Source organism: Ixodes scapularis, unplaced genomic scaffold (genome assembly GCF_016920785.2).
Source record: "Ixodes scapularis isolate PalLabHiFi unplaced genomic scaffold, ASM1692078v2 PGA_scaffold8__174_contigs__length_109621045, whole genome shotgun sequence".
Taxonomy (NCBI): domain Eukaryota; kingdom Metazoa; phylum Arthropoda; class Arachnida; order Ixodida; family Ixodidae; genus Ixodes; species Ixodes scapularis.
Window position 1 is genome coordinate 104,975,664 of NW_024609883.1, and position 12,620 is coordinate 104,988,283.

Below are 12,620 nucleotides of genomic sequence, written 5' to 3' on the forward strand. Positions count from 1 at the left end.
GGGGCAAAATGCGGCTCGAGAATTGGCAATCGTCCTCGTGAGATGTTTAAGAGGGAATGCGTAGTGGGTGGGGCGACAAATGTCATTCTGCATGAGTTCAAAGCCTAACTAAGGAAGAAAAGAGCGCCCCTGATGTCGCCCACTACCCACGCTCTCTGACGTCACGCCCCAGCGGTGGCGCTGGCGTCGGCACTGCGCATGTGCAGTTAACAGTGTAGCCAGCAGAGTGGACGTGGATTGATGAGAAGCAACCCTGTTGAGTGCAGGTGGCCCCGTGGTACCATCTGCTAGCGTTGTACTGGATGACGCAGTTTATCGTCAGCTGCCAGTACATGGTCATCGCCGGAGCCACCGCCACCTGGTATTTCACGAGGTTCGTCTCGTTTCACGGAGCTGTCAGAGTAGACAGCCTTCCATACATCGCTTTGGGTCCCAGCTTGGGGCGTCATACTGCGTACGCGCAAATGTTCTGTGCACTGCGATGTCCGGAGCCATGTCAGAGGGATTCGGAGCGTCGATGTCCCTTATCCTAAAACTCTCTATCGATGGTGAGCATAACGAGTCTCCCGGCAGTGTTGGCCGCTCTTTCGCTTCGCCGCCTCATGGGCTCCTCTCGGAACAGAAGAAGGTAAATGCTGACCGCGTTCTTCATAACGAAAGAGGCCCCGGACACCGAATAATTCCCCTTTTTTAAGAGTTGCCCGATCGCATAGATCGAGCCCTAAAAAGATCAAGTCGAAATCTGTAAAAACAAATAAGCTCGAAACTTTCTCTTAATGGACTTTGGGAGAAGTCTCAAATCGGGGTGCGATAATTGCTCTCTCTCTTAATTTCAGAGACAAAGACCTCGGGTCACCCATCTGCACGAGCGGACACTACCTCCTACGCTACCACCTGGGGTCGGTGCTGCTGGGCTCTTTCTTGGTAGCACTCGTCAAGTTGCTCAGGGCTCTCCTCAAGTGGATCGAAAAGCAGTCAGTAGAACAAACTCATCTTCGTCGAAGAATCCTGAAATTCACAACGATGGTTCCCGTAACTTCTTTCTCACTCGACGTGCACCCGCCCTTTTCAGGCTGAGCGGCCGGTTCAGCTCCTGTAAGGTCTTGCTCAAGGTCTGCCAAGTGTGCCTTTGCTGTTTTGAGAGGTTTCTCAAGTTCCTCAATAGGAATGCTTTCATCCTCGTCGGTGCGTAGCTTTTATGCATTTATTTCGTGTCTTACAATACGCGTAAATTATCTATGCATCCGCCTGTCAATTTATAGTCTTAGAACCGAGATAAATGAGATAGATGAGACATGTTCTATGTCTTAAGATTATGATGAGTATTAAATGAGTATTAAACGAGAAAGAATCTTTGAAACTGCCACCGCCCTATTCTATTTTTACGTTTTCACCCGTTCGTGTTCATTTGATAACGTACGGAGTAATGACGATAATAATCCCCTCCTTATCCAGGGATTACTATCGTCATTCTTGTCCAGCTCACCTGCACCTTCGCATTAATTGCATTATCATCATAACCTTAAAATGCAGGCTGTTCATCCTTGTTGGTGTGAGACTGGTGGCAGCTGAGAAAACCCGTTTGCTCTACTGGCGCCTGACTCCTGGTTAGCTCATTTGGTAGAGCGCTTCAGTGGAAATGGAGATCTGGTCCCTGGTTCGATACCAGGACAGCCGGATTTTCTCGGTCGAGCGCCAGTCGCCTAGCTGTGTTTGCAGATTTGTGACTGTTGTGTTCGGAGATTGCTGTTACTTGTACTGATTCAAATAAATTTATCGATGAATTCATGGATCGTTTGATCGATCTTATTGACCGATCAATTGATTTGTCGATCGATTGACTGGTTGATCGATTGATCTATCGAGTGATTGATCTATCGAGTGACTGATTGATATGCATGGTTCCCCGTGCCTCAGCCATCCACGGCTACCCGTTCTGCAAGGCTGCACGCGAGGCGTTCTCGCTGCTGTCCAAGAACGTGCTTCGGGTGGCCGCCATCAACTGCGTGGGCGACTTTGTCATCTTCATGGCCAAGGTCGGCGTCATCGCGGGCACCACGCTCATCGGCTACGAGATCCTCAAGGCAAGCAGCCGTCTTCGCGACCTTCTAGCGCGTCGAAAGTCGCCGGCTATCGCAGGCTTCCGTGTGTCATACTTAGTCCAGCTGGTCTCGGTGAAAGCACTCGGAACCATATAGCAGGCAGATTATAGATGCTCATGCGGCCTATCAAACTATCCCTCACATCGATACAACTTTCACCAGCATGCTTGCGCTTCAAGTTCCACTGCTCATACCAACGTTCTTGGAACTGTCAGTTGACAAGCTCGAGGGAAGAGCGTCGTTTGAAAACCGTTCTTCAGCGGTGCCAGCACGTGAGCAGGCACGGACGGATAGCGATCCTAGCACCACCAGCAGCATCGCATCCACGGGCAACGAACCATTTTCGAACGACGCTCTTGTTTCGCGTACTTTTATGCAAACTTTGTTTTCCCCGCAAAACCCCCGATAGAATCACTTTTCACCGCAGACTATGGGCATCCAACACCGGTTCCGTCGCTTCGGTCCATGGGACGGGTTAATAGATTAGCGAGCGCCACCGAGCGGACGCTCCACGAAAAGGCGCCAGGCGTCCTAGGAAGCTCGTCAACTTACTTTGACCTAGTAATGCTGGCTCATACGAGGTGCGACCCAAACATTCAGGGAATGGTTTTTGGCGTAAAAAGAGAGGGCAGCACAGTGATGCATGCGCAGCTGTTGTAAGTAAAGTCCCTTGATACTTCTTTTACAAGTAACGACAACCAATACAAATGACAAAGCACATTCCCCTGGAACAACATGGCGGCATTCAGTTCAAACCTCTGCTGTGCGCCGCCATTCGCTTCCTAAAACATGCGCCGTAACGCAGTCGGCGCTTCAAAGAATGTCGCTACTTGTAGGAAGCTCGTGTCTAGGGACTTTAGTTGAAGCAGGGACCTTTCATTTGCTTTATTTTGCCAAAGGTTTTTTTTTTTGTGAACATTTTGTTTTGCGCGTTACACAAGGTTTTTGTGACCAAATGAACGAGCAATGAGAACAAAGAGCAAGCATCGAGGGACCTTTTGAAATAATTCACCTAGCTTGGCGAAAAACCAATGAGTCGTGCGAGGCGTTTTGAGGGACTTTCGAGCTTCAAGAACGGCCAATGGAAGAGGGTTAAACGACCTTGCTCAACCCCTCTTCGCCTTTCATTGTTGTCCGGCCGTTCTGGAAGCTCGGAAGTCACCCAAAGCGTCTCGTAGGACTAACTGATTTTTTGCCAATCTAGCTGAATTATTTTGAAAGGTCTCTGTACCATATTCATTCCTTTTGATGTAGAATCGATGTTCGCTCTTTGTTCTTATTGCAGGTAATGGTTTCAGTGATGTGATTGCTGCGCCATTTGCACCCAACTGCGCGTAGGCTCTAATCCCGCTACATCCTGCTACATTTTGCCAAAACGTGAAGAATTTGCGCCGACATCGCGCCAAAACTTTTTTTCGCTCTGTTTGTACCGAAAATAGAACAAATCGGGTCCCGCTACTGGCCGGATCGTTACGGTAGGCTGGGGCGAATTTCCCAAAGTTTCGATTATCGTCTTAAGTAACATCATAATCAGTTAGATTTCTGTATGAAACATTGACTGTACTCGGAAGCATCGCAATATTTCTCAAGTACGTTGTCTGTTCTGACCGGATAGCTAGCATCGTTGAGTGCGCTTGTCACCGCGTAGCAGGCGTCGCGATTTTGCATATATCTTGCTTCGCCGAAGTGCACCCTCGTGCTGAGGAGAAAGCACTCCCCCAGGGCCCAAAGGAGCTAGTTACACACGGTTTAAAAGAAAAAATGCGTCCAGTATATATGATACCGATATTGTGGCGATATATTTTTCACATTCAAGATTCGTCGAGGATACTTGGGTATCGCGAGAAAACTTTTCTAAACTGCTATATACGTTTATTTGTATGTCAACTCTCGTTTAGTTATTCCCTTCATATAGGTTCCATCCGTGCGATGGCACAGTGAATACAGAAAATTAAAACTAAATTGACTGGAGCAGTAGAAGGAAGCTGAAGAATAACCTTACCGTGTTCGGCGGATTTTTTATTTTTTTTCCTAGCTTATAATTATTATTTGCGTGCTGATTTTTGTTATCTTGAAGGTCCACTTATGAAATGTCGTTGGTATTCATAATCAAACGAAAATAGCTTTATACTCTATCTAAATTAAGAACTGCAAATTTATTACAGCCTCTAGAACTCGAATAGAACATCAATTCGGGTGCTCGAAATGATTATATTCCAGAATTCGATTTACCCGCAGTTCCCGCAGCGGTGTTGAAAAGTGTAGGGCGATACACTTCCGGTCGTATCTCAATACACATACCGAAAGTAGACTGCCGTACACTTTTCTGCACCGGTGCGAGAGGTGCGGGTACAACGAACGAGCCTACTTCGACTTAGTGCCCAAAATAAGCGTGCACGGCAGTTTCTACCGCCCTTCATCGACCGGCATACTGTTACGGCACTTTTGTACTTCTACGCGCATTTGAAGTGCTTTCTAGGGTATCAAACTCGTCACGCTGTCGATGGCATCGAAAGATTTCACGGAAGCAGGAAGGCAAAGTTTATACAGAAACAGATAAATCTTAACGCGATAGTCGCGCTCGTGCGAACAAAGATGTAATGCGGACTCAGTCTCCAATACTGACTTTCGGCTGCTCCAAAAGGCGCTCCAAAAATACCACGGACCAATGGCAACACTGAGGGTGAAATCGCGGACGTGCTCGTGAATGCGGTCCCATAAAGGTCGCGTAGCGGCACCACCAAATGTTCCCGCACTCTTTGGTACGATGACTCGGGAAGATCCCTCACCGCCTTGAACAGCTGGGCGCGCATCAGCGTGCTGCCCTACAAAACTGTTCCCGGAACTTGGGGGTCGCACCTCGTACAAAAGACACGCTGGAGTCTTCGCTGCATTCGTGAGGACTGAATGAACCGCGGACACAGCTGGAGCATTTTCAAAGAATGTTCGCTTCATACGCTTCTGAACGTGTCTATGGAAAATTTTTTTATATCAGAGACGTGACAGGACCGCCGTGGGAAAAATCCCTCGTCAGGCAGTGTGCGCACACCGTTCTTTGTACAGTGTATTGGCAGTGGACGGCGACGTTGGAGCGCAGCAAAGCGACTGGTGTTTGCGTCTGGAAGGCGTTAGGTACAAAAGACGGCCACGCTGTTCGTGCAATCTGTGAATCCGAATTGGGTCCATCGTAACTTCTCGAGGCGACCGATTTATTGGGAGCTTCGGGATATTTTCCCGAAACGCCAACGGAGAAAATGAGCAGACCCATGGCAATCGCAACGTACGGGACACTTCACTCAAACGACCGACAGAGGCGTGCACGTTTCTTTACTCGACGAGACTGTACTTTGACTTAGCGCAAATGCACGGTCGCGGCCAAAACTTAGTGTCTCCGGAGCCTTTGTATCCGATAAAGCGCTTAATATTTCCGCTCTTTTTTTATTATTATATTTTGGATGCCACACACGAGAGACTCGAAGGACTCCTGAGCAGTCTCTTCTACGCAATTTTGAAAAACGGGAAATTAGTTGGCCCTCCACGCTGATGGCTCTATATTTAGGTAGTTCGATTTCTACCCAATACCTCTTATCCCCCCTTCCGAAGGTGACATAGTGGCCACCGCGCTTAGGCAATCCCTCTTCAGGTTTTTCTCTTTAGCAGAACTCTGCTAGTACTATTGCCCGGGGTCCTTAACGTGCGAATGGCAAAGGCTCCGAAGGCGAACTGGGGATAAAATGAAAAGCGAACAATCGGCGGTGGTACAACATGAAAGCTCGAAACAGTTTCGATTGGATAGTATCGTAAGCGGGCCAGCGCCCATTCCGAGAGGCACAGCCCTATTGATCCAGCGTAGATGCTGCGGGTCCGGGGAGACACATCTTTCCATTATTTTTAAAATAAAAGATGTGGCGTTATTTAATAACACACTTCGCCCATTGTGCTATTGCTGCGAATCAAATTACGCGTTTCTTTTGACGTTTTAGCAGAGTTTTATAGCTCTCGATTTGACTCTATTTTAGGAAAGCTTTATTGTGTTTTAAACGTGTGTTCGGCGTTTAAATGCTTTTCTCTGCCTCGGTTGTTTTCTCTTTGTGCAGATGAAAAACGAGGCCCTGCACTACATCTGGCTGCCGTTGGTCGTGGGCGGCGTCTTTGCCTTTCTGATATCCCACTGCTTTCTTTCCGTATACGAGGTGAGCAGCTCGTCCGAGGACGCCCCAACAAACCGTCATCGAACCAGATGCAAATTCTTCGCCGGTATAAAACACGGTCTTTTGAAGGTTAGCTAAATTTGCTAGGAAGATTTGGCTAACCTTCCTTTTTTGAGGGTAAAAAAGAAAAAGAGGGCCTCAAAAAACAAACAAAAAAAAAGGGGGGGGGGGGGGGGGCGAGCTTTAACACGGTTGACACTTTGCTAAGGTAGCTTCTTTGAGAACTTTTTTTTTTCTCTCGAGCTAATTAAATACGGCACAACTTGCGAGTCATCCAGGACAGTCTTACAAGTAAAAGCTTACTCGAATATTTAATCCTACTTTCCTCGCGGGTCCTGACAGGGGAATGAAGTTATCGTGAAGGACTCCCGCGGTTCTCATAAAGGGACAAGTTATTTCGTTCCCAACACCTTTGTGATTGAAACCGCCTCCTGCCTTCTGTTGCGACTGTTACTGATGTTATTAGGTTTAAGGCTGTACTACCTATTATTCTTGTTTTGAGCTTCTGTAACATATTTTAATTACGTTTCTATTCCCTAATCCCCGCCCCGTTTGTAATGCGTCGACCTAGATAATATAATAAATAAAGAAAGTTGCATTACCGAATGGCCACTCTGAACTCCTACAAGGAGGGGAAGAGTTATCCTTTTCCCTGTCTACTGCGCGAGTGAAAGGGATTTTGTGTACCAAATATTCAAGGAAGGAGTTTACCTGAGTAAGGACTCAAAAAATAAGGGCGTACATTCGCTAGCTTTACGGCCACCGCCCTCCGGGTCATTTTTTTCTCTCTCTTTCCCTCTTTACGCGTTTTTGTTCGCCCTCCTGTTGCTACCACTAGTGTCACTATATGGAGCTACGCGTAGCTTTACACAGTGGCTCTAGCTACCACGTTTGCGATGCCCACTTTCTGGGACTTGCAGTTTTTGAGTGTGTAGACCGCAAAAGACAGAACGTGCAGAATGTAATTTTGGGGATTCAGACTTTCAGATATTAATATACCAAAATACGCTAAGTTTTTTTTTTTTTCTTTTTTATAACTTTGACAAATAAAGTGACGTCATTGTCAGTCTGTCGGTGGTTCCAAACACGGGCGCCTATTGATTACTTCTGGTTTCGATTTTTGGTAGGCTTAAAATATTGCGATTCTTTGAAGGCCCGTTCACCCACTTTCATTTGACTACGATTGACTGAGACAAGAATGGTTTTTCAGCCTCTTGTAACGGCTTACAACCCACTGCATAGTAATGCAGCCGATCGTGAGCCGTCCTCGTCTAAGTTGGTCGTAGTCAAACGCAAGTGTGTGAATGGGCCTTTACTTCTAACTGGTACAGATCGCTATTCCCAGATAAATCCTGAAATGTATCTCAAATATAATATTTTCAAGCAAGTTTATGTGTTTTTTTTTTTACCGATCCTTGATTGGAAGCAGGATAGTGAGCTGATAAATCAGCTATCGAGCAATGTTGCAAAAGAAGGAAGAATACGCGTCACACTTTTCATCTGCCTCCGTTTGCAGATGACCATCGACACTCTTTTCCTCTGCTTCTGCGAGGACTGCCAGATGAACGATGGCATCTCGAGACCCTACTTCATGAGCACCAATCTCATGGTAAAGCATCGGGCAGTGCCGTGCCTTACTGCTTTGTCGAAGGAGAACAGTTGTTTTATGGTGCCTGGAAGGCGTCTTGGACTTTTCACCCGCCGGGCTTCACGAGGGATTCCAAGTGGCAGTCAATTAGCTCAGGGGGGGCCAGCGTGTCGTAATGCCGGTTGTCGCCTTCCTAGCGGTTGGTTGTACAAGTTCCGGTAAAAATAGAGGAGCGAAAGCAAGCGTCCCTAACTGCCGGAGCTTCCTATAAGCGTGATGTGCACACAGGCCGTACCACTCCTTCTGTACCCACGTTATCGGGTGGAAAATCGAGGCACCACAAATAAGGAAACGGTTTACATACCAGTCGGATATATTCGGCTCGAAATTCGATCGGCACAAGTGTAAAACAAAACTACGCTTTGTCTTGCACTTACATGGAGCAAAACGAATGCTACGGACGCGACGCCGAAGACATGGGAGGTGCAGCCCTCGCGCACTGGTATAAGGGCTCGTGCCCTGTACCCTTGGCCATAGCCTCCTCTATACTGACAAAGCCTGGCAGATTGCCACGAGAAGCGGCTGCCGAAATGGGAAAGGTGAGCGGCAGACAACGGATGAGAGGAGAGCCACGTAACTGGCGTCCCACTGCAGCTGAAACACACTTCTCCCAAGCGAACAAGTGTGTTTCGGGTCCTCGCCGCTGCAAAAGCTGTGCGCTGACGTCCAGGTTCCCCGAGAAATGGCTCTTTGATGCTTTGTGCTACCAGATCTTCGCGCTTCCAATCTGCGACCGGGCACTCTATGACTCCGTCGTCGAACTGCCAGGCTCGCGAGTATAGAGGAGGCTATGTTTTGGCCGTCTGTACTCTGTGCCGCTAGTGTGGATGCCTTGTCTCCACCCGCCTTCTGGAGAGATGGAATCACCATGTGCCTCATAGAAAACAACGGATAAAGTTCCATCTGGGTCTCGAGGCATACTTTAGCGCCTAGAGCGCGTGTCCGACTGCTGTGTTTCCTGCGTCTTTAATTTGTCCTCTCCCGAGTGACGACGTCTCTGCGGCGTCTCCGCGATCACTACGGGTCGCCGCGATCCTCACAGTGCAGCTGAGGCGATAAGACGAAGGTCTATTGCACTCGCCCTGTGGCCGGCAAGGGAACTCGAGCAACCACGGGGTGGGACTCCGCGACGACAGCGGCCTCTGGTCGCCCGCTTTCCCTGGTGGACTTCCTACAACCAATCGCCAAGATCACGACAGCGCGTAGCCTAAGTATAATTCGTGTCCTTTCGTGCACGACCGCACGGGTGGACGCCGAGCAGATCCGTTGGATGCCATAATCGAACCTAATGACTAGATGTGCCACGAATGGATTCCAGCTCTTTTTACTGGGCGTGGATCCAACTTCCAAGCATGCGCAGCAGCCTTTCTCTTCCGCGAAAAATCGTGCGTGAGTCCACAACTCGACGACGCACGACTTGGGCCTCGAAGGTCGTCCAACACAAAGCTGGGGCCGAAGTTGACAGAGTGCACCGATTGGCCTATCACGACGATGACTTGGCGCTTTTTTCGCCGACGTCCGATCGGCGCCCTCCGCCAACTTTCGGCTCCAACTTTGCGTTTGACGAGTTTAGGGCCCCTGGTGAGACAAGTTGGTGAGAAGCGCGAGAAAAGTACACGCTCCAATGTCTCGCTCTCCATTCGCGTAGAAACGCGAGATCACTTTCAAGGTTTCCTCGCCGCAATTTCGGATGTTACACAATCATCACCAGCTCTATAGCCTTCACACTCCCTGTCCTTTCATTAGACCCTTCCATGGACATGACTGGTCTTCGTTACGTTTCATACCTTCTGTCTCACTTTCGTGGCCCCTAAAAGCAAAAAAAGAATAGAGATATTTAGGGCGCCATGACATCACGCCCAATTTATTTCTTTTCTTTCTTTTTTTTTTTTTTTACGGTACTTGTGCCGAGGAACTGGCTTGCATGCGTTTAAATTTCGGCAAGATTCCAAGTCACGCGTAGAGCTGCAGCTTTTTATTTGTCCGATAGCATAGCTGAGTGAAAGCATCCGCTCAAAATGGTCTTCTTTCCCACTTGCAGGCATTTGTGAAGAACAGCAGAAAAGCAAGCAAAGCGGATGTCAAGCATCACAAGCGTGCTTAGCCTGCACTTGACTTCTCGCCGCCTTCACCTGGGCGGTATCGATAGCTTGTCGTAAAAGGAAGAGAACGGGGAAGGGGCATTATAGAGGACATAGTATTACGGCCACTGGTCTTATGAACGCTATGCTACAATAATCTAAGACTTTACGAAATGCTGGTCGCCTGTTCGGCCTGGAAACGACTACGCTAGAAATCAGAAAATTTCAAGTATGCACTTAAAACAGACAAAAAAACTTTAAAAAAACAACCAAAAAGAGTGTCCTAAGTAACCGTAACAAGACACATAAGAAGCTGATTGAATTATGCTACAAAAAATTAAGATACCTAAAATTAGGTAAAAAAAAAATCAAAAAGGCCGAAATATGAGAGGTGCATAAAATAACGGTGAAAGGCCCGTCCAAACAGGATACTTTTGAAATCGTGAAGCGACACGACTCCGACATAAGTCGTTCGGCGGTCCGCTTCCGTCCGTTTATTTATTTTTTTTTTTTTTTTGGGGGGGGGGGAGATGTTTTTTGTCTAAGCCCGTGCTCCCTAATTTTCTCCACGCATGCACATCACGTGGGTCCGGACAGCCACTCACAAGCTCTGTTGGCTTTCGGTTAATCGCTCAAGGCCTCCGCTGCTCTTCAGGTCCTGGAAACGGGAAAGGGAAGGGCCGGGGTTGGTCGTGTCAAGTGAGAACACAGAGCGACGCTGGATGCGGGTAGTTTTCGAACGCAAAGGTACAAAACACTTACCCCGGGGGTAATATCGAGTAAATTTTGGAACACGACCAAGGGGGCCTGGCAGAACAGATCGACAGAATTGGCAGGTGTCCTGTGACCTCAAGTCTGACGAGCGTCGTGGCCACCGAATGCGGAGGAAGCGAGGAAGAAAATCTGTGGATGTTTGCTTGGTAATGTTCGAACAGACGCCGGAACGCCGGACGCTTCAACTTCCACGATTTTTGACGGAGTCGCGTCGCCTCGCGATTTCTCAAGTGTCCTGTTTGGACAGTCCAAGTATAAAATGACAAATCATCCATTCTTATTTCTAGCAGTATAAATGGTGCCAAAAGGTTTTTGTGTAAGAATTGGATGTGCCACATTGGACAAAAGCATTTAGCAATGAACTCCCGCGGACTTTGCGATGCAGAAATGGTGCGAAGATATGCTTGCCTTAACGTGGAAAAATAAACGGGCCCCTGTTAAATCATTATTTTCTAAAACTTGCGAGTGTTTCCGAGATTTTTGGATTAAATATCACGTAAAAAAAATGGGTTGAGAAGATTTTAAGGTTTCAAGTTCTGCCAAATATCACTGAACGGGTGTCGGACGCTCAAGCTGTGAAAATTGTGATCCACGTTTAGTGCGCACGCGTGTCAAGTTCTCACTGTGATCGTATGTTGTTTTAAATGATGACGCTGGACGCATCCTTTCCTTTGTTCGTCTTTACACAACAGTTTTAAATATGTGTGCACAATGCGGGGTTTTGAAAATGGAATAGTGTGACTATCATGGATTGACATCTTGCTGCGTGTGAAAGTGTAAATAAAACGTTTTGAACCATTCCTCATGGAGTACACTTCGATATCTCAAAGAGACGAATAATTTCAGTAGCTACATAGTTTCGTGAAATGGACTTCTTCCAAAACCGACGCGCCCCATCGCGGCGAAATGCCACGCAGTGCACTCTGGGAACTAGTTGGCCACTCAGTTTCGGTTTCGACTGAGCGGCTTCATCTCATGCTATCACGCCGCGATCGAACGCGCTGCTTGCATTTTCGATTATCTGACTTTTCACGAACGTACAATACACTCATTCTCGAGCGATACAAAACGAAGACCGGGGCACTTTCCTTGGTTCCCGAAACACCGGATATTGTGCGTGCGTATGCGAACGTAGTAAGTCGTGGCTTAGTCACCTCACCCGACGAGTGCATCTTTGACCTCAATGTCAGTAATCCCGTCTAGTACCAGCGAACTACAACTGAAATTTGTTCGTCTGGAGCATTACACACATTTTGTTTGCCAAACGTCTGCTTCTTGTTACTTCATTGGGCGAAAAGCAAGCCGCATCCTCACGGGGTATCGAAGTTGAGGCCAGCGTTTACGCATGAACTTTTAAGGAAACGCAATAAATTCGACCTCACTACTGCACAAAAGTTACTACGATGTCTTCCTCTTGTCATCATATATCCCCCACTCAAATTTTATGCTGATAGAAGATTAACTTTCCGCAAACGCTGAGATCGGCCAGCTACGACTTAGGCCCTAACAAGCGTCCCCCCTACTCCTCGCTAAGCCTTTTTGGACGAGCTTTTACTGACGCCCGAGATCTGTGCCGGGAACGGTGTGTCTGAAATTATCTCGGCATACTCAGGCAGGAAGAAAGCAAACACATAACAAATATTATGGCCATTAGCAACCGTAAAATGCTCTTTGAATTTTTTCGAGCACTTGTGTGAAGAATGTCGCACCGTGCGCCGGACGGGCATGAACCCCAATGCGGTGCGCATAGGGGTTCATGGTCGTCTGACGCACTTCCGGCGAACGGTGCGACATTCTTCACACA

At 47.7% G+C, this 12,620-nt stretch overlaps 1 protein-coding gene across 2 annotated transcripts in view; it reads left to right on the top strand.

Annotated features, from left to right (window-relative positions):
• The window catches only part of LOC8053252 (choline transporter-like protein 1), a 52,933-nt gene extending 41,316 nt beyond the window's left edge, over positions 1-11,617 (top strand). Inside the window, exons 13-19 of one of the 2 annotated variants that reach the window (XM_029985146.3) lie at positions 267-373; positions 837-974; positions 1,073-1,185; positions 1,918-2,084; positions 6,200-6,295; positions 7,830-7,922; positions 10,003-11,617. In XM_029985146.3, coding sequence (XP_029841006.2) covers positions 267-373; positions 837-974; positions 1,073-1,185; positions 1,918-2,084; positions 6,200-6,295; positions 7,830-7,922; positions 10,003-10,065 — 777 coding nt within the window. In that variant the 3' untranslated portion in view covers positions 10,066-11,617. Of the gene's footprint in view, positions 1-266; positions 374-836; positions 975-1,072; positions 1,186-1,917; positions 2,085-6,199; positions 6,360-7,829; positions 7,923-10,002 lie in introns of both variants that reach the window. The other variant, XM_029985147.4, reaches the window with a different exon arrangement.
• Positions 11,618-12,620: the final 1,003 nt, after the last annotated feature.